Raw genomic sequence first — 22,900 nt, 5'->3', positions numbered from 1 at the left:
GTGTGGGGTTGCTTCTCAGCCAAGGGAATCGGCTCACTCACAGTCTTGCCTAAAAACACAGCCATGAATAAAGAATGGTACCAGAATGTCCTCCAAGAGCAACTTCTCCCAACCGTCCAAGAGCAGTTTGGCGCCCAACAATTCCTTTTCCAGCATGATGGAGCACCTTGCCATAAAGCAAAGGTGATAACTAAATGGCTCATGGAACAAAACATAGAGATTTTGGGTCCATGACCTGGAAACTCCCCAGATCTTAATCCCATTGAGAACTTGTGGTCAATCATCAAGAGACGGGTGGACAAACAAAAACCAACAAATTCTGGCAAAATGCAAGCATTGATTATGCAAGAATGGACTGCTATCAGTCAGGATTTGGTCCAAAAGTTGATTGAGAGCATGCCAGGGAGAATTACAGAGGTCTTGAAGAAGAAGGGGCAACACTGCAAATATTGACTTGCTGCATTAACTCATTCTAACTGTCAATATAACCTATTGGTACTCATAATATGATTGCAATTATATTTCTGTATGTGATATAAACATCAGACAAACACTAATAAAAACCAGAGGCCAGCAGATCATGTGAAAATATAATTTTAGTGTCATTCTCAAAACTTTTGGCCATGACTGTATATATATATATATATATATATATATATATATATATATATATATATATATATACACTGTACACACAACTGTACAACAGGTCATGTAGATGGACTTCATACATTGATTTGGGACTGCACCGAAGTGTATGTAAGCACGTTAAGTAGCAGATGTGCTTTTAATGTTTTAGTCTTTATTTTTCTAAGTAAGATTTTATGAAATGTCAGTAGGACACTACATATAACTCTAAATAATTAGGTCCAATCTCTGGGCCCGCATCAATAATGTGAACGAAGAGCTGTGGTCCAGTCTTTCTGATACAATAAGTGAGATTTATGGAAATTATAAGATGAGAGTAGACAAGACCAAAACTTCTCTGGATCAAAGAGGGTATCAGCATCTGAATGTGTATTATATAAATAGGAATGCTTTTTTTTAGGAGGGGGGCACTTTATTAATTTCAATATTAGGTAACTCCAAAATTTGCCAGATTCACCTAACAATCCTATGTCTTAGGGTCTGTTCACATCACAGGTACCTCTGACTTGATACCATGCAGTGTTATCTGCCATCTATAGCGTCCCGTTGTAAAAGAATATATGCATTTAACAAATATTTGTTTGCATTGTATACCATTGTTTGGAATAGCGGAGTTTACTATTCTTTACTGACATATGATGGCGAGACGGGAGCCAAAAGGACACTCATTAGTCCTCTATCAGGCAAATAGAACCATATGAACATATACAGTTTGTATGTCGGCATTTCTGAAGCACATGCTAAACATAATCACGTGCATGATGTGAATATAGCCTTAGATAAATACCCTGTTTTAGGCTTATTTTATTAAATGTCTCCTTTACTGCTGCTTAGGTATGCTGCTCAATACATCCCTATACTTCTGGTTTTTCATAGCAATAAAAGCACTGAAGAATGAGAGAACACATTACAAGGGCTGCTACACATTATATTTTATTGTGTTTGCTTTTTCTTTTTACTGCTTAAAATCTACTGGGTATTTTTAATTAACATACATAAAAAGAAGAAAAATATATGTTTTACAGATCATCAAGATCTCATTCACTGCATAGAGCAAAATTACAAGTTATGACTTATTGGCACCAGCCACGTGTTCTTTTTCTGTCCATGATTCTGCAGAATCTGTTCAGTATTTTCCATGTGAGCTGTGCAAACCCCATCAGCCTGTGGCAGTTTGGCTATTTACCAAGTTGTAAATGATACTTTCCATGTGTAAATCTTTAAGCGGCAAACATCTAAAGCAGTCATTTGGTGAATTGAAAGAAAAAGAATATGTTATTCTAGATCTGCAGCTTTGCAGACAGGGACGCAAAGAATCTTCTGGTCCTCACCAAGCACATGCAAATCTAGCAAGTAATAATGATCGTATTGTATTCAACAAATAAAATGTAGTGGTACTTTAAAGATTTTTCTGGTTTTATGCACATAAACCTTAAAAGGAACCTGTCACGATGAAAATGCAATCCAATCTGCAGGCACCATGTTATAGATCAAGGAGCAGATTGATAGATACATTTTGTGAGAAAGGATTCAGTATACACTGAATTCAGTGTTTTTATCATTTAATCCTTTGTTCTTTCTGGGATTTTCAGTCCAGTGGGTGGTCCTGTCTCCACTGTGCGCTTAACTGTTATATGGAGGTTCAAGCCAGCGGTGTCTCAACCCTGGTGACCTTCCAACCCATTGGACTTGAGGTATAAATCTGCCATGTGTTGGAAGACACCAGCATTTCAGTGCAGCTCCATTGTAAAGAATACTACAACCTCACTATCGTCAGGGATAACTGTTATTATTGTCTTGGTCAAGCAAAGGTTTTTGGCTCACTACATTCAGCCTTTGTCAGGTATAATCCTACAAAATCATAGCTCACACATGCACCCAATCAGTCACCTGTTTTTCTGCTATTTTCTAATTGTCCAGCAGCCAGGAAGGGGTGGGTTGTTGCCTTTGGGGGCAGGGCTGGTGCGGGGCTCCACCTTGCCCCTGCACTCCGTTCCAGGGGACCGGCTTTAGGGCATGGTGGATTGGGAGGCCGGATGCCGTCGCTCCTAGGAGACATGGGACACTATTTCTCCTGGTTCAGGTGTGTGGTTGGAGGTTCCTTTTTCTCCACCCTCCTCGCCCCTTCCTCTGTCTCTCTGGGCAGAGGGTGGAGATTGGTCGTTACTTCAGCGGTGTTAGGTAATCCATGAGAGGGATATTTAAACCCGCCATGTCCTCTTCATCGCTGATTATTCAGTTGCACTTCAGTTGTACGGTTGGTAGCTCTTTGGTGAGTGTTTCTTTGGTTTGTCCCTGGCTCTGGTGCCCTCTGGTACCTACATAACTGTTTGATGCCCCCTGACCTTCCAAGTTTGGTTTGCTAGGTTTGTCTCTGCCTTACCGGTATAGTTTATTGGTGTGTTTGACCCAACTGTGGCCAGTGTGCCCAATCACCAGACCCCCCGCTATTGCCACCTGGGAACAGCTTTGCAAAAGTACCCCTCCATTTAGTGGGAGAGGGTGAAGAGTATTCTCGACCCTCAAGGGTGTGCATAAGTGGGACGGCTTGCGCCAAGTGTGTCTGGCACACTGCTGTTGCTGGCCTTCAGTCCGCTTATCTCACCACTACTAGAATGTTACACTAATATATTTTAATACTTCTTTACTTCTAATATACCTATTTGCAATCAATGAATGGGAGTGTTCTTGTTGGCTTCCAGAGGCATATAGATCTGGTTTGTACCATATTGGATAAAATATTATTCTCACTATACAGAGGCATTTTAAACAAAGTTACATTTAGTGGGTACTATTACTATATGGCACCCCAAGATCAGCTGATCAAAGTGGTTGCCACATTCCAGCAAGCGCCAGATTCCCTTTATTCTTTGCCAAGCACATCTTTGCATTCTTGGCAGTGACTGTACCTGGTTTTACAGCTCAAGCCCGTATATTTGAATAGGACTAAGCAGGAAAGAGCTGCAGTACCAAGCACAGCCAATACTAAATGCATGGAGTTGTGTCTGAGGAATAATGAAGAGCAGAAGTTGCTTGCTAGAGCGTCATAGCTTCTTGAATAATGTAATTGTTGGTGGAGCAGAAAGCAGGTATTATGGTAAATATTTATACTTTGCTTTATTATTTAGACAATTCATATATCTTTGATAATTTTGTATTTTAATATTAGCTTTATAAGTGTTATTCTTAAATAACAGGGTGTTGTCTCTGATATAGAGATGTACAGTGCTGGCCAAAAGTATTGGCACCCCTGCAATTCTGTCAGATAATACTCAGTTTCTTCCTGAAAATGATTGCTATCACAAATTCTTTGGTATTATTCTCTTCATTTAATTTGCTTGCAAGGAAAAAACACAAAGGAGAATGAAGCAAAAATCAAATCATTGATCATTTCACACAAAACTCCAAAAAAGGGCCGAACAAAAGTATTGGCACCCTCAGCCTAATACTTGGTTGCACAACCTTTAGCCAAAATAACTGCGAACAACCGCTTCCGGTAACCATCAATGAGTTTCTTACAATGCTCTGCTGGAATTGTAGACCATTCTTCTTTGGCAAACTGCTCCAGGTCCCTGATATTTGAAGGGTGCCTTCTCCAAACTGCCATTTTGAGATCTCTCCACAGGTGTTCTATGGGATTCAGGTCTGGACTCATTGCTGGCCACCTTAGAAGTCTCCAGTGCTTTCTCTCAAACCATTTTATAGTGCTTTTGGAAGTGTGTTTTGGGTCATTGTCCTGCTGGAAGACCCATGACCTCTGAGGGAGACCCAGCTTTCTCACACTGGGCCCTACATTATGCTGCAAAATTTGTTGGTAGTCTTCAGACTTCATAATGTCATGCACACGGTCAAGAAGTCCAGTGCCAGAGGCAGCAAAGCAACCCCAAAACATCAGGGAACCTCCGCCATGTTTGACTGTAGGGACCGTATTCTTTTCTTTGAATGCCTCTTTTTTTTCCTGTACACTCTATGTTGATGCTTTTTCCCAAAAAGCTCTACTTTTGTCTCATCTGACCAGAGAACATTCTTCCAAAACGTTTTAGGCTTTCTCAGGTAAGTTTTGGCAAACTCCAGCCTGGCTTTTTTATGTCTCGGGGTAAGAAGTGGGGTCTTCCTGGGTATCCTACCACACAGTCCCTTTTCATTCACACGCCGACGGATAGTACGGGTTGACACTGTTGTACCCTCGGACTGCAGGGCAGCTTGAACTTGTTTGGATGTTAGTCAAGGTTCTTTATCCACCATCCGCACAATCTTGCGTTGAAATCTCTCGTCAATTTTTCTTTTCCGTCCACATCTAGGGAGGTTAGCCACAGTGCCATGGGCTTTAAACTTCTTGATGACACTGCGCACGGAAGACACAGGAACATTCAGGTCTTTGGAGATGGACTTGTAGCCTTGAGATTGCTCATGCTTCCTCACAATTTGGTTTCTCAAGTCCTCAGACAGTTCTTTGGTCTTCTTTCTTTTCTCCATGCTCAATGTGGTACACACAAGGACACAGGACAGAGGTTGAGTCAACTTTAATCCATGTTAACTGGCTGCAAGTGTGATTTAGTTATTGCCAACACCTGTTAGGTGCCACAGGTAAGTTACAGATGCTGTTAATTACACGAATTAGAGAAGCATCACATGATTTTTCAAACAGTGCCAATACTTTTGTCCACCCCCTTTTTTAGGTTTGGTGTGGAATTATATCCAATTTGGCTTTAGGACAATTCTTTTTGTGTTTTTTCTTTGAAGACAAATTAAATGAAGAGAATAATACCAAAGAATTTGTGATTGCAATCATTTTCAGGAAGAAACTGAGTATTATCTGACAGAATTGCAGGGGTGCCAATACTTTTGGCCAGCACTGTATTAAAGCCTTCCTTTGTTCTGAAAGTAGAGTAAAACTAGATATAACCAGCCTCCTAAGGAATGCAGCAGAAGACGTGATTGACGACTTTGTTTTGCTCAACTTATCTCCCTTTTTTGCTAACGTAATGTAAGCCACTCCCACTTTCCTTCTCTTTGTGGTTTGTAATAAAAGCTTCTATCCAGGCATCTGAGACTCAGATGAGTCTGGGACACAGACAGTTTTGGTCGTGTTTCTCTTGTCTCCGATCGATCGACTCCCTGATTTGATCAAAACTGGCAAACATGTGAAACCCTTTGAGTTTCTCCTAAAACTTACTATACAGGTTTCCACATCACAGGGCACATCGATCTGATGTAAGGTTAAAGAACTTCACTGAAAAACAGCTTCAAATTATATTGTTTCAAATGAAGAACAGAAGAGAACTTCAGATTTCATACAATTATCATGAGTATTAATAGCCACCTGTCTATATCTACAGATACTTGTCTATGATGTCCAGGCTTCTGAAAGCCTGCAGAGGAAAGGAAGGGAATATGACTAGTAAGTCTCCTTACTGTCTCGCCCTAATTTGAGTCATTTTGACTTTTGGGGTAACCTATTCCATTCAGATGTACATTAATATTCACCTAAAAAGGTTTTATTACAGAACATAAAGTATTATAATAGAAGAAACGTTCAATAGTGGATGTATTATTTTCCGTTAATCATTTTTTCCTGACCTAAATTGAATGGAGCTTTCTTCAAAAATTAACATTTTGCTCAAAAATGCGACCTCATCAGGTACAAGGAAAAATAATTTCTTTCTACACAATTCTTAGCATTTAACACATATACAGCTCAGTCCTTAGAAGGATTACTGCAGTTGGTTCACACACCAATAATTCTTTAGCGTTTGGGATCGATAGACTCTGCATTGCAGCAGTTGCCAGAAGTACTATTTTCTTGCATTTGGAAGAAAGCTTGGCAGGTTTGAAACATTAAGTGGATTCAGAGTTCTTTCTAATGTGTCAGAGGAAGTGCCAAGAAATAAATATATATTTGATCTGCGTCTCATTGCAGACCATAGTTTGTGGGCTGGTTGGTTGTTCTGTTGGAAGTGTTCCTGTAGTGCCGGAAACACTAACCAAGAAGGGATGCACCTGGCCGGCACCAGTGATGAGATGTGCTGTGGCGTACAGCTGTGGACCACTTGGTATCAAGGGGTGAAATGTCTGCCTGAATCCACTTACAACAATGGGTGGACATGTCAGAATTCGTGTTGTTTTGTGTTCAGCTTGTGAAAACAGAATGAAAGCAAGGAAGCGTGCTGTTCATGTTATCTAGACACAAATAGATCTTGTGAATATAGTATGATATTTATATAGTAATATATATAATATACATATAATATGGTATAACAAGACAGGAAATAAACAGCATTTTACATCTAAACTTTGGAAAATAGCCATTTATTTGTATTGCTATATAATAAGAATGCCATGAGAGCAGAAAATCTGGGCAAGGGCATAACTAGATATTAACTAGCTGTAGAAAAACACATTAAACCACATGCATAGTAGTCCTATACTTACAATGTGCAGTAGGAGGTAATGGCGTTACTGGGGTTGAACTATGAATATAAATCAGGGATGGAAAAGAGCTATATTGAAGTAGTGTTGTATGACTTAACAGTAATTGCATGTATTAGTGCCCATCTAGTATTGTTCATACCCCGGAATTTTCATTACGTGATTTTGACTTCAATGCTAGATGGCAGTTTGCATTTTGAAGCTTCTGGGTAATGGTGGGGAAAATGAGAAGGCTACATTATTGGCCAAGACTCCTACTAGCCATGTGGACTGGGAGGTAGATGGTAAGGCCTTATACACAGAGGACCTGCCTGCTCTCCTGACTTTATCCTAGAAATAAATGAAGAGTGGGACAGCTGGATGTTACCAGTTGGGGTGGTGCCCATCTCAATCTGATACCATCCAAACAGCGCTGACAATGCCAAACTATGTGCGGACACATTCTCTTGACATAGGGAAGGGTATCAGTTTATTCATAAATGTTTCTAAGGAGTAAGGTTTCTCCTTATGGAGAGTTGACATGCCAGATCTGGCATGCCAGTATGAGGAGACTTAAAAGCCTTGCAAGCTCCTCTGGGAAATTAAATATGCAAATTGTCTCTTCAAAGAGGAAGAGGACTTGAACTCTAGTGCCACCAATTGGAAGTAGCAATCCTACACGTCAATATCAACCCTTTAACGCGCCTTCATAAATGTTTAAAAGGAATAATGGAGGAACTGAACCATGCAGAAATATAGGAAAATATTTCTTTAAATACGCATACTCTGATTTTAAATCCATTTTATGTATGTTGTGAAAAAAAATGGGTTTTTTTCCCGTTTTTACAGTATTTTTTTTCTCTTTTGAAAATATAGTGGTTCAAGTTTTGCCTGCTGTGCAGGGTGGAAGCAGCTTGGAGAAGACTGTCCAACAGGTAAGCATAAACTTATATTGCTGTATTGCAAAATGCAATTCTAGTGATATGCTGAGAACTGGAAAAAAGTGCTAAAATAAGTGAGGAGAAGAGTACGACAAGTTGGGATAAACAAGACAAAGAGCCTGACCCAAATGTCTTTCTTCACAATGTAGTAGCGTGATTGAGCTGAATGGAGAAGGGAGGGATTTTGATTTTAGCATTCTTCCTGTTCTTGAAGATAGTAGGCAGAAGTGATTAGCCAAAGTAGAAAGAAGTAGCTATATGGGTAACAGAGGCTGCACTTGCTCGCAGAAACCTGTTCCTGGGATTTTTCATTAAGCTACGCTCACACTGGCATAGATTCTCTCATGTGAGAGAATCGGGACAATTGTGCTACTGCTATGCCAGAGTTTGAGCCAAGTGTCACCTGAGTGTGATCCGATTCTCTTGCATCAGAGAATCGCAGCACATGTGCAGAGAAGATGGAGACAATTTCTCCATTATCTCTGTGAGCGTACATCGGACTGCACTCGGATGTCAACCGAGTGCAGTCTGATGTTTCATATGCACCCATAAACTTGTATGGGTGCACGTGATCCGAATTGGCATGAGAAAACAATCGCAGATCTGCACTGCACCGTAGTATATAGGGCCCAGTGCTATCCAATAAAACAGCGCATAGCACTCAGCTGTGTTATATGGCAGTTTGAGCGAACCCTTAAGGTGTTTTCTGTTTCTTTATAAATGATAGCTTGTCCTATCAATATTACACCAGTGGATAACCTTGCTGATCAGCTGTTTGAAGTGGCCACAGAGCTACATATAAAATTTGTAAAAAAAAAAACAACACTGTGTATCAGTATGTGTTAACTATTAATTTATGTTAAAATTAAATTATGTTAAAGTAATTGGGTATTACTTTAATTGTATTGCTTTTTCTGTATGTTATATAGAAGTCGCTTAAGTGGGTTCTCTTGGAAGACAAAAAAGAAAGTAAATATAGATAAATTCTTAAAAACCTTTAATTAGTAACACATATATTTTGAATTACAGAGGTAATCACTACAGTTAATTAAAAAGGCCACCATATTGTTACACTTACAGAAACCTTTCCTAAAATGTAATAGGACAGGTGCATGTGCAGTAGGATGCTTCAGCCCCTCCATTAATGAGTAGGAAGATGTGCTCCCATTGGATATTCTGATGTAATGTGTGAAAACCAGGGTTGCAGAGACTAAGAAAAGACCACTCACATTGCTGTCCACCCTCTCTTTCTGATTTAATACTGGAAGTACTAAGGGTGCTGAGGTAATAAGAGACTATTCACACTGCTGTCCACCATGTCTTTCTGTTCTAATACTGGAGATACAAGAGGTGCTGAGGTAAGAAGAAGCTATTTCACTGCTGTCCACACTGTGTTTCTGGTCTGATACTGGAAATACAAAAGGTACTGAGGTAAGAAATGACTCCTGACATTGCTGTCCACACTATGATCCTCATCTAACTCTGGAGGTAGCAGGAGTACTGAGGTATGTTCACACTGCTGTTCACCTGTCTTTCTAATATGGAGATACCAGGAGTGCCTAGGAAAGAAGAGGCTGCTCACACTGCTGCACACCATATCTCTTATCTAATACAAAGGATACAAGGGGTGTTGAGGCAAGAAGAGTCTGCTCAAACTGCTTGGAAAAAAGGTAAAAAGACATTCACTGCAGTTGCCTAGTCCCTCCGGAACACGGAGTAAACGTCGCTGCGAATGTAGTAAAAGAAATCCAGCTTAATGGTATGAAATCTTCCACTTTATTTGTATGTGATTAAAACATCTTCACATGCATCATTAGTCCATAGATAGGAATATGTACACAGTTCTGGTGCACTTAGCTCACTTACTCAAAGTTGAAGATTTTATTACCTTGAGCTGGACTTGTACTACTTTTCTGATCACACTACTGCCGGTTTGTTCTTCTAATCTAATACTGGATATACTAGTGGTATGGAAATAAGAAGAGGCTGCTCACACTGCTGTCCACCCTGTCTTTCTGATCTAATGCTGGAGATACCAGGGGTGCTGATGTAAGAAGAGGACACTCTTCCTCGTATTCACTCTGACTTTCTTTTCTAATAATGAAGATAGCAGGGGTGCTGAGGTAAGAGACTGTTCACATTGCTGTCCACCCTGTCTTTCTGAATGATGAGTGGCTGCTTTGACTTGGAGATAGCTGACAGCATCTGAACTGGGTTGTCTCCGGCTCATAGTAGTCGAGCTCTTACTGCACATGTTCATTGGCACCTATCCTATGAACATTCTAGGACAGGTTTTTTGTACGTGTAACAAGACTGCAACCATTTTATTGTACCGCAATCATTTTAATGTGATTATCGCTTTAGACACAATAAATATGATTTGCTAATTAAAGATGTTTGAAATGTATTTAGAATCACATTTCTTTTATGTTATCTATTTTTTTTTCCATTCCCGGAGAACTCTTTTGATTTCTGTAATCATTGCAATTTATAGGTAACAAATTTGTGTTAGACACATGACTGGTAAATGTGGAGATATTCATTTTAAAAGTGCTAGTGACGCGCCCCCTGGGCCATATTCTTTAGGGGAATATCCGGAGCCGGATCAGATGGGAGTTGTAGTCTTCCGAGTGGCTGTGACCCGGTCCGTGCCCAGGGTGTCAAACTCAGTTGTATGTGGCAGTCCTACAGATGTTATTAAGTTCTTTATTGTCGACTACGCCACCCGTTGTATTGCGGTCACTATGGCCGCCGCTGCAGCAGGGTCCGCTGAGGCTGATGGTGTAGGTGCAGCTTTTGGTGGTATAACCCCCAACGGGTGGGGTATAGCCTCAGGGGGTCAGGTGCAGAGGATGGGGGTTGTGGTGGTGCAGCATAGATGTTAAAGGAAGACAGAGTCGGGTTGTGCAGTTTAGGGTATTTACTCACTGCTGATGTTCCGGTCACTCCAGCTTCAAGTGACCTCCCGAGCCGTGCTGCATCCACCAGGTCCTGGATCCAGCCAACCCCCAAGCGAGTCCGGAGCGTGACCCTGAGCTCTCCTTCTGTCCTTTCTCTGGCCGTCCCCACTATTGATCCACCCAGGTCCAGCTCCCTCGGGCCTTCTGTTGGGAGACCCTTGGCCTTGGGTTCCCTGACCCTCCACGTGGTATGCCTTCGGGGTGGATGTGGTGGGTGGCCGTGGCAGACGCTGCCCACGGCCTCCGGTCTCTGGCTAGGGTGTGTTTTTGCCCCCACCAGCTTGGGTTCCGGTACCCTAATGCCAACTCTTCACCCGCTGATGGACTTTGGGTTCTCAGAGTTCCTTTCTTTGTCTCCTCTGGGTCTTTCTTCTCTGCTCCACTCTCTCTCTGCAGGCTCATCTGGACCTCTGCTTCTTACTCTGACAGACTGACCCTGTTCTTTGATGGTGCCCACCTTATATACACCCTCTATGTGTGAGCTCAGGCGACCAGCACCCAATGAGCTCCTATCTTTACCCAGGCTGCTCCCCCTATCTGCCCCTACACTACTTGGGATGTACCACCCCCCTCCCACTCCAGCCAGGAACAGACTCGGTCGTACCTGCACATTTCTAAGTGGGAGTACCGTCGGTCTGCTCCTCGGAAATGGGATGTGTGTAGTGCATGCAGCCTACCGAGCTCAGATCCACACTCCATCCTTACCCGGGAGTGGAATATCACACCTCTGGGTTGAGGTGCAATACCCCTGTAGCAGCCGAATCCTCAGGGTGCTACATTCCCCCCTGGTAAATCACAGCACGTCCTCGGGCTGTAAGACATAACACCAAAAACATACAAATTTTTGCATAAACATATAAAACATATAAAACAACATATATTAGCAGCATAACTCTTCATATAAAACATTCTCGTCGCCTCTGGCTCCTCCTCCGGTCACTGTGCAACGTGTGACCGGGTACAGTGCGACAGTCTCTCTAGAAAACTGGTTTTCCTATAAAACCGGTAGGGGGCGCTTTAGGACGCGCAACTATTTACAGGGGTAGTGGCCGCTCTCAGTCCTCGGCCAGGTATTAGGGAGGAATGACCGCTCTCAGTCCTCGGTCAGTGGGATTAAGGGATAAACGGATAAACAGTTCACACTTGCTGGTCCCAACGGGGACTATATTTAGCAACAGTAACAGTTTCAGTTTCAGTTCACTGTGCCCCGACGGGCAACTATATACAGCTTCTGCTTCGCTGTACTTAGCGACGGCGTCCTCCTGCTCTTTCTTTATGGTTACCTCTAACTCTAGTTTCAGACCCGTCCGGGTCCTCTTGTTCTTCCTCCTCACACCGCAGCTCTTCCTCCGTCAGGCGATGCACATGGAGGGCGTAGGGTCCTTTGGCACACTTGTGCCGGGTGAAGGTGACCTCGTACCCGATGTAAAGGTCACGACCTCTGTGTCCCTCCGGTAGGTGGGACTCAACGTCTCTCCTGGTCACGAAGACGTCGCCTAGGGTGCGGTGGTCTCGGATGAAGCCCCACCCATGCTGCATGTTAAACTTTATCACAGTCCCGGTGGTGCGGGGACTATGCGCTGCACGGGGGTCTCTCCTGGCCCGGCTCTTCTGCTCCGCGCTCCTTATTTGAGCTTGCTGTTCCCGGACCCGCCTCTCTCTCCGCTCCCTCTCAAAGTCCTCGAGCTGTTGGCGGCAGCACTCAGCACGCTCCGCTGCAGCTGCCCGAGTCTCTTGAGTGAACCCCATGAGATCTTCTCCGGTGGGGTCCCACTCGAACTGCGCTTCTGCTAGCGGGGGCGAGATCCTCTTTACGGGCTTTGGAGCCGGGATCAGGGGTTCATCCAGGGGTCTCTCTCTCCGGAGTCGGGGATGGTGAAACTCCGGTGGCCATATAAATGGCTGCCCATCCGGGCACGTATGCTGGGCGTACAGGACCTCTCCCAGATGCGGCACTCTTGGTCTTATGGGCGCGGTGGTGTTAGCGCCCGGGTTGCCCGGGCCTTGCGGCCAGGCCTGGGGTATCTGGAAGGTAAAGGGCACCGTAAGGACGGCGGCGCCCTGGGCTACTTGGCCCTGCGACCAGGCCGGGGGCTCCGCGGAGGTAGGGGGCGCTGTTGGTATTGCGGCGCCCGGGGGTACTAGGCCTTGCGACCAGGCTGGTGGTACTTCCTGCTTGGTCACGCTCAGGGTCGAGGCGTGTGACGTCACAGGGGTCGCGGCTCCCGTTTGAGGCCTAGTCTGCGGCGGTGACGTTGCAGCGACGGGCACGGCAGGATAGACTTCGGGCTCTGCGACGGGGAGCTGGGGCAGGTACGCGGTTTCCCGGTTTGGGGTATAGACGTCCCCTTTACCTGCCTCCACTCGTTCGGCTCCCTTCTCGGCGCCGTCTCCGGCCTTCAATCCTCCCGCGCCATCCTCAGAGGCGGTCTGTTTCCTCGTCTCGGGCGGCGTGCTCCGCTGACAGGTCTCGGTCTGCTGGGCCATCTCACGGCTCCACTCCGCCAACGTCTCTCGCTGCACCCGGGCCATCCTCCTTGCGAGGCCCTCCAGAGCGGTCTGTGCACACTCCCGGTCTCGGGGGAGCTGTGCTAGGACCTCCACTAGGCCTAGTGGGGTCGTTGTTTCCAGCAGGCTCCTGACCAACGGGTCGGTGCTGCTCTGCTCTCCTTCAGTTGTCTCCAGCAGGCTCCTGGCCAGCGGGCCGGTGCTGCTCTGCTCTCCCTCCTCTGTTTCTAGCAGGCTCCTGACCAACGGGCCGGTGCTGCTCTGCTTTCTCGCCATCTCCGGGTAAGCTCCTCCGAAACTCTTCTCCAGGCTTCTTGCCTCCGGGTGCGCTCGCTCCAGACTGCTCCAAGCGACACCCATCTTTGTTCTCTCCTTTCGTCTCCTCCCACCTCGAGGGCGGTCCCGGGGCCACTTGGTGATTGTCAGCTCCAGGGGCTGTTCTTTCACGCTGACAGACACCTCTAGCATCACAGTCTCTGTTGGTGGGGGCGGTTTCCACTTTTGGCGCCATTTTCGGTCCTGGCCCACGATGGGAGGTGGCCTCTCGCCACCCTCTGGCACGCCCATAATGGCGTCCGCTCTGGCAAGGCGGGAAATCTTCGGAAATGGCGGGAATCGCTTCCCAGTGGCGGGAAACTCTGCAGATGGCGGGAAAAAGCTGTTAATGGCGGACAACCGGCGGGAATCGACCTGTGATGGAGTCCGATGGCGGGGACCCTCCGGAACCGGCAGGAGACTTCTTTTTGAGGTAAACTCGTTCTTTTCTTCAGGCACGCAGTACCCGGTTGTTGTGGGCACGTAATCCTGCCGACTACGCCAAAGCTGACGCGCCCCCTGGGCCATATTCTTTAGGGGAATATCCGGAGCCGGATCAGATGGGAGTTGTAGTCTTCCGAGTGGCTGTGACCCGGTCCGTGCCCAGGGTGTCAAACTCAGTTGTATGTGGCAGTCCTACAGATGTTATTAAGTTCTTTATTGTCGACTACGCCACCCGTTGTATTGCGGTCACTATGGCCGCCGCTGCAGCAGGGTCCGCTGAGGCTGATGGTGTAGGTGCAGCTTTTGGTGGTATAACCCCCAACGGGTGGGGTATAGCCTCAGGGGGTCAGGTGCAGAGGATGGGGGTTGTGGTGGTGCAGCATAGATGTTAAAGGAAGACAGAGTCGGGTTGTGCAGTTTAGGGTATTTACTCACTGCTGATGTTCCGGTCACTCCAGCTTCAAGTGACCTCCCGAGCCGTGCTGCATCCACCAGGTCCTGGATCCAGCCAACCCCCAAGCGAGTCCGGAGCGTGACCCTGAGCTCTCCTTCTGTCCTTTCTCTGGCCGTCCCCACTATTGATCCACCCAGGTCCAGCTCCCTCGGGCCTTCTGTTGGGAGACCCTTGGCCTTGGGTTCCCTGACCCTCCACGTGGTATGCCTTCGGGGTGGATGTGGTGGGTGGCCGTGGCAGACGCTGCCCACGGCCTCCGGTCTCTGGCTAGGGTGTGTTTTTGCCCCCACCAGCTTGGGTTCCGGTACCCTAATGCCAACTCTTCACCCGCTGATGGACTTTGGGTTCTCAGAGTTCCTTTCTTTGTCTCCTCTGGGTCTTTCTTCTCTGCTCCACTCTCTCTCTGCAGGCTCATCTGGACCTCTGCTTCTTACTCTGACAGACTGACCCTGTTCTTTGATGGTGCCCACCTTATATACACCCTCTATGTGTGAGCTCAGGCGACCAGCACCCAATGAGCTCCTATCTTTACCCAGGCTGCTCCCCCTATCTGCCCCTACACTACTTGGGATGTACCACCCCCCTCCCACTCCAGCCAGGAACAGACTCGGTCGTACCTGCACATTTCTAAGTGGGAGTACCGTCGGTCTGCTCCTCGGAAATGGGATGTGTGTAGTGCATGCAGCCTACCGAGCTCAGATCCACACTCCATCCTTACCCGGGAGTGGAATATCACACCTCTGGGTTGAGGTGCAATACCCCTGTAGCAGCCGAATCCTCAGGGTGCTACACTAGCGTATCCTTGGGATTACACCTCAGGTTAATACTGCCTACAGGAACATGTCAAGTAAGAAAAAAATGAACAAATAGTGCACGTAGAATGAATAATTAATCCGCTGTAAATTCCAAATCCTTCTTGAAAGTCATTGGAGAGATCAAGAAGGCTGACAGATAATAATGTTATCCAGTTACCACCTAGCTGTTTTATGCGACCTCCTCAACAGCTGTTTTATCATGCGTCTTGTTCCACAAAATATGAAACCTATATTCCCTTCATGCATTGTCGCTACTTATCCTATATGCATTGATTGGAAATATGAATAGATAATGAACTATGTATGCCCTGTCTTACAATATTAAGTTTATTATAATAGTATATTATCAGCATAAAAATGTTTTGGGGAACTTGCAGACCGTAGCCAGTCTGGCCACAAGATCCTTTAAGTATATTATGATACATATAGACATGCTGAGTTCCCCTTGTCAGTGCTCTTTAAAGGGGTTGTCCACTAGTGGACAACCCCTTCATAACAGCTGGTGTAGATCCATTAATGGACAAAAGAGTTAAAAAAGCCAAGTTTTGTGTGCAGAATGGGCAGAAGGAGATTAGTTAAGCATTACCCTCATCCAGTCATCTATCACCTGCTATGATCACGACTTGTTTCATGCCTTTCTGATTATCCTGTTCTAAAATGGACAATATAACACTATAGTATAGCTGCATGAAGTAGGGATACTATCGGTGGACTGTTGCCCAGGCTCTCATTTTATAGTCCAGTGTATTGGCATTTTACATTCCCCAATGTATTCATATGGCACATTTACATAACTATTTAGTGGAAATAATCCAGCATATATTTATTTAGCATTTCCTGCTAGAGACCTCATTTCTGATTACATATTTGGAAACTGAATATTGCTGTACAATAGTAGCACATTAGATTCATTTTATTGTGCCACAAATTGCTCTTCTAGCAGATCGTTAATATCCGGATGCTGAGTAGGTCCAAGTCAATCAGTGAGGCAATTTCCTTTCCTGAACCACCAGTGTTGAATTGCCAAATCTAAGGTTGATGATATTCCTATGTAACGAGTCCAAGTTGCTGCTTTATGTATTGTAATTTGCCTCTCTTTTGTGCTCATAGGAAGTTTACGCCAATTATAGCACAAGGCACAAGTTTCTTTTGCTTGTGTATTTAATACATTCTATTCTCCATCATTCTATTCTTCATGTACGACTAAGAAACAATTTCCTTGGGTATAACATGAGCAATGACAACTGTTAACCAAAAAATGTTAACCCTTTCCCTGGTAAGGATAAGGTACATTAGGTCTTTAAAGGCTAGAGCTGAACACTTAATAAAGTCTGGGATCTGTATATTTTGATGCAATATTGTAGGTGCAACAATTATTTAAAGCAGTGTGAAAAAGTTTTATTTCTAGTTCTGTGTGTAAGGCCTCCATCGGACGTCTGATTTCCACATATGCTTTCTGTCCTTGTTTTTGACTGATATAATGAATAACCTTTATAGTCTATGTGTCTTTTATCCTGTTTTGTGGACTAACTGGTTCACAAGAATATAAGGAGACGTTCATTTTCAATCCTAGTCGCAGATAAAGCTCACCCATTCAAGTATATGCAGTCAGATGCCACCCTAGTTATATCCTAGTGCTGGCCGTCTTTCTCTAACTGTTTGCTTTGAGAAAAAACTCATGAAGTAAAATCTGAGACACTGATTTTTTCATTTTATCATTAAGCTTAATTTATAATTTTATATTTAATTTAAGTTCATATTTGTTTTATTTGTCAAAACGATAAAACTTGTTTTGGCAGTGAAAGGGTCAAACAGGAAGTGGGCAAAATATGATTTTAACAATTACATATATGAGTATATTACAGTATATATACTAAATTTGATTCATATATAATAAATTTGATTCCTATATGGTCAAAAAGTGACAATATCATAGAGTATTATTATTATTATTACTTTTATTATTTATTATTATAGCGCCATTTATTCCATGGTGCTTTACTTGTGAATAGATAGAATATTTAATCTTAATAAAACACACATAGGCATTTTTATTCATAGAACTATGCAGTTTCTTTTATATCCTCTCATTTTTCATTATCTGCATGAATTTTGTCATTTATTCATAAGAACTCATTGATTTCCCTGACAAACAGCAGGCTATGGACTCTTGGCAGGATACTTGTGAAATTCCCTATGGTGCTATTGAGCCACCACATTTTAATTACATTAATACAAATTTGTTTTTTACAAAATTCTCCCTACTCTAAAAAATATTCAGACTTTTATTGAATGTACTTACTCTATTCATAGGCTTTTTAGCCTCAAGAACTATTGATGTCAGTTCAGAAGTTATAGACTGTGTGTGAACAATCAGATCTCCAAGAAAACTAGTGACAGGTAGGGATGAGCGGACCCGTGGAAGTTCGGGTTCTGGTATCCGACCTGAACTTTAGTTCAAAATTTGGTTCAGGTACCTGAACTGTACCCGAACTTGAACCAGAACCCGAACCCCATTAAAAACAATAGAGACCCGAACTTTGGATCTGGAAAAGAATTCTCTCTCCTCTCTCTTTCTCAGAACTTTGAACTTTGCAACGGGCTTCCCAGGGCTGTGGAGTCGGAGTCATGAAGTTGGAGCCGGTGTCCATTTTGGTGGAGTCAGAATCGGTATAAAATGGACCAACTCCAATTCCTAAAATATATAATAAATTGGGTACAGTAGTTCAATGCAGTTTGTGGGGAATATTTTTTCATAAGAATTTTGGAAAGTTATGAAATGTCCTATAAATGTCTGTCCTATTCCTGATCTAAGGGTCTAGACTTTTAGCTGAGATGAATCTGTGCTACAGTAAATTTATCACTTAAACATGAGCCATGTATGAGGGAGTCAGAGTCATGGAGTCGGAGTTGGAGTCGATGTCATGGAAATTGAGGAGTTGGAGTCGGAGTCGGAGGTTTGGCTTACCGACTCCACAGCCCTGGGGCTTCTGGGAGAAGTCCGTGTTCAACGTTTAGCTCCGGATACTAACCGTCTGGTACGAAACTCGAACTTTTAAGTTTGGGTTCCCTCATCTCTACTTATTACGTTCTTGGTGTGTTGACTCAAAAAAAAGGAATTTAAGGAAAGCTGCCAACTGTCCTCGTGTGAGGACCATAATTAATATCCATTCTACTCATTATTTGGTAGAATGATTTTGTGTATTTATTGACTTTGGTAACTCTTTTTAATGCAATGCTTGTGTTAATTGATTCCTAGCAATATGTGAAGGCAACTTTACCTGTAAAGAAAATGAAGTCTGTGTCCGGCCAAATGAATGTCGATGTCGTCACGGCTACTTTGGTGCCAATTGTGAAACAAGTAAGTAATGTTTGATCTTTTATGTAATGACATCATAATAATAATAAATGCTTATTTATATCTTTTCATGTAAGTGTAGTATTAACCATGCACTTGTCTTGTTTTTGTAGTTTAGCACTGTTGGCGCTGATAGCTTGTTAAATAAGTTGTCCCATAGGATAGATGTTATATATATTTGAATGATTAAAGAGAATCTGTCACCATGTTTTTATTATATAATTTGGGAACAGCATGATGTAGGGGCAGAGACCCCGAATACAGCAATGTGGTACTTACTAGGCTGTGTTTTGTTGTTGCAATAAAAATCAATATTTTATCAAAACTACAGTAAGTGATACATCCCTGGAATCAGGAACTCTTCCCCTGCATTATGCGGCTCTCAAATGGGGTAGCAAAATCATTTAAATAACTTACCATCCATTGATAAATAGATGTGCCCCCTCATCCTGATCTAGTATATACAGCAAAGCTGGCAAGTGAGCTTCAGAGAACAGGATGTGTCAGCCTGTTGTCCCATTCCATTAGCCAGTGTGAAAATTAGAATATTTCACATTTTGCTAGCACCATGATATTTACTATTAATTACATAATATACAGTATATTTTATATGTATGACTGTCCATGTCTGTGGCTTTGTAATTAACAAAAAAGGTACAAATCTAAATCTTTCCAATTCACTATTCCAAATGACTATAGTATTGAATGTGACTTATTTTTACTTTATTTTGATTAGATTTTTTGATTTTTACTGATGAGTTTTCAGGTTTCAGCTATTCACATAGTAAATAATAATCCATAAGATTGTAATAGTAATTCATCAGTTGCTACAAAGAAGCAAAAGATTGCATTGCAAGTGGCAGCGAAAAAAATTAGTTTATTTTTTGTTACATATTTTCCACTCGGCTGTACATCATTGGTGGCTCGGTATAGTTCAATCATTCTTTCATGGACTTCTTTAGGCTTTTTTTGTTCCTTTTATAAGGAATGTAATCACAAAACAAAGCTCCAAATCTCTCACTTTCAATGTAGAGCCGCACTGTACTGCACTTGCCATCCTGTCACTTCCAGTGCTTTACATCTGATGTGGAGACTTCATATAAGAATGGATATAGTCTAAGATTCTGTTAATCTTTTCTGTTTTAGAATGTCCAAGACAGTTCTGGGGTCCAGACTGCAAAGAAAAATGTGCATGCCATCCTCATGGACAATGTGATGATGTAGGCGGTCAGTGCACATGCAATCCAAACCGATGGGGACCCAACTGTGAGAATGCCTGTCTCTGTAAACATGGCAAGTGTGACCAAGAGACTGGGAAATGTACTTGTGAACCGAACTGGTGGGGGCCTCAATGTGCAACTGCCTGTTACTGCAGTTCCAACTCACAGTGTGACCAAGCCACTGGAAGATGCATCTGTCAACCAGGATGGTGGGCACGGAGCTGTAATAATCAGTGCACATGCAACAATTCACCATGTGATCAATTGACTGGACGTTGCATGTGCAGAGATCGCCTATGGGGAATGCGCTGTGAACGAGTATGCCAGTGTTTCAAAGGGAAATGTAATCAAGTGGATGGAACTTGCACTTGTGAGCCTGGCTACAGGGGCAAATATTGCCGTGAACCATGTCCAGCGGGACTGTATGGCCAGGGCTGCAGGAGGCGGTAAGAAGTCTTTACTTATTTAATTATTTAGTCAACAGATGGCCAGTTTGTGGTATCTGAGGAATGACAAGGACATTCTAAGATATTTGACAAATATTTTCTCCAAATTAACAGGTTAATGGATTGATGTTATAATGTTCAAACTTTATGCTTTTATTTGTGACACGTATGCTCCCATGCATCTGTTTTACAAGTATTTTTCTTCATGCTCTAAATCTGTTTATTTTCTGAGAAGCAATCTGTAAAATGAAAGGGAGTTTCCTTGTCATCTATTACAGCTAAACAGTATATTGTTACTATAAACAATATATCTATATATATATATGCTCATATATACGCTCACACACTCCTCAACATTAAAATTGCAGTACCAAGAAGGAAAAATCGTGGACTTATGGAAATCACAGGATAGACATGTTACTGATATGCAAATGATGAAAAAATGGAAACTAAATTTTCAAAACATCTCAGTTTATTCAATATTGAGTATAAGCTTCACCCGCAGAAATATATGCACTTACATGCCTTAGTATGCCATCATATTGATTTGGTGGTGGAGCCGGTAAGATGGCTGTTTCTCCAAAGTGTCCTAGGTTCCGTGTTTCAACAGGACAATGTCAGGCTGCATGTTGATTGCACTGCTGCAAGGCCTAAATGTGCTACCATGGCCTCCAGGGTCTCCAGACTTGTCTCCCATCAAGCAAATCTTGGATGTCATTAGTCGGCAATTGCAAAGGAACATGCGAGTAGTGGATCTTGATGATTTGCGTGCCCAAGTGTATTAAACATGGCAGAACATTCCTCAGACAACCATCAAAAACTTCATGCCAAAGCATGTGAATGCGTGTATTTCTCCGAATGTTGCTCATACTCAATACTGAATAAATTGAGATGTTTTGAAACCTTTGGACCTGACCAAAACTAGCCTTGTTCACACCAATACTGTAAAACTGCACATTTTAGAGTGGCCTTTTTTTGTCGCCAGCCTAAGGCACACCTGTGCAATAATCATGCTGTCTAATCAGCATCTGGATATGCCACACCGGTGAGGTGGATGGATGATCACGGCAAATGAGCAGTGCTCACTAACACAGATTTAGACAAATTTGTGAACAATATTTGAGAGAAAAAGACCTTTTGTGTACATAGAAAAAGTCTTAGATCTTTGAGTTCAGCTCATGAAAAATGGGAGCAAAAACAAAAGTGTTGCATTTATATCTTTGTTCAATATATACATATATATATATATATATATATATATACTGTATATACATATATATATATATATATATATAATACACACACACACAGCAGGTGAAATAAGTATTGAACACGTCATTGATTTTCCAAGGAAATATATTTCTAAAGGTGTTAATGACATGAGATTTTCACCAGATGTCGGTAACAACCCATCCAATCCACACAGGCAAAGACATCAAACCATAAGATGTCCATGAATTAAGTTATGTATAATAATGAGAAATGACATAGGGAAAAAGTATTGAACATGCTTACTGAACTTTAATACTTCGTACAAAAGCTGTTTTTGGTTATAACAGCTTCAAGACGGCTCCTGTATGGAGAAACTAGTCACATGCATTGCTCAGGTTGTTTTTGACTATTCTTTCACACAAACACTCTTAAATTCTCAAGGATCCATGGGCTCCTACTATGAACTCTGAGCTTTAGTTCCTTTCATAAATTTTCGATTGGATTCAGGTCAGGTGATTGGCTGGGCCATTCTAGCAGTTTTATTTTCTTTCTCCTGAAACCAATTGAGAGTTTCCTTGTCTGTGTGTTTGGGATTATTGTCTTGCTGAAATGTCCACCCTAGTTTCATCCTCATCATCCTAGTAGTTGCCATCAGATTTTTATCAAGAATGTCTCAGTACATTTGTCCTTTCATTCTTCCTTCAACCATATGAAGTTTGACAATGCCGTATACTGAAAAACAGCTCCACACCATGATGTTCCCAGTTCCAAACTTCACTGTTGGTATGGTGTTTTGCGAGTGATATGCAGTGCATTTTGGCCTCCAAGCATAGTGTGTATTATGGTATCCAAAGAGTTCAATTTTGGTCTCATCTGACCAGACTATATTCTCCAAGTATTTCACAGGCTTGTTTAAATGTTGTTTAGCAAACTTTAAACAAGCTTGAACATTATTTTTTGTTCAGCAATGGAGTTTTGCGTGGTGAGCATACATACAGGTCATGGAGGTTGAGGGAATTACTTATAGTTTTCTTTGAAACAATTGTAACTGCTGATTACAGGTCTTTCTGTAGCTCTCCACGGGTGGTCCTTGGCTCTTTTTGGCTCTTGCACAACTCTTCTAATAATTCTTTTCACTCCTGTGTTTGAAATCTTGCGGGGAGCACCTGGT

General features: G+C 42.9%; 1 protein-coding gene across 1 annotated transcript in view; it reads left to right on the top strand.

The window, feature by feature from the left end:
• The window catches only part of SCARF2 (scavenger receptor class F member 2), a 281,439-nt gene that overhangs the window by 102,111 nt on the left and 156,428 nt on the right, over nucleotides 1–22,900 (top strand). The window contains exons 2-4 of the mRNA XM_073673292.1: nucleotides 7,933–7,991; nucleotides 18,753–18,854; nucleotides 19,998–20,517. Of these exons, the coding sequence (XP_073529393.1) occupies nucleotides 7,933–7,991; nucleotides 18,753–18,854; nucleotides 19,998–20,517 (681 nt within the window). The remainder of the gene's footprint in view (nucleotides 1–7,932; nucleotides 7,992–18,752; nucleotides 18,855–19,997; nucleotides 20,518–22,900) is intronic.

This window comes from Phyllobates terribilis, unplaced genomic scaffold (genome assembly GCF_046119375.1).
Source record: "Phyllobates terribilis strain yellow unplaced genomic scaffold, ASM4611937v1 Scaffold_1__5_contigs__length_1240528914, whole genome shotgun sequence".
Lineage (NCBI taxonomy): Eukaryota > Metazoa > Chordata > Amphibia > Anura > Dendrobatidae > Phyllobates > Phyllobates terribilis.
The sequence above is the reverse complement of the archived record's forward strand: the minus strand, read 5'-3'. Positions and strand labels throughout refer to the sequence as shown.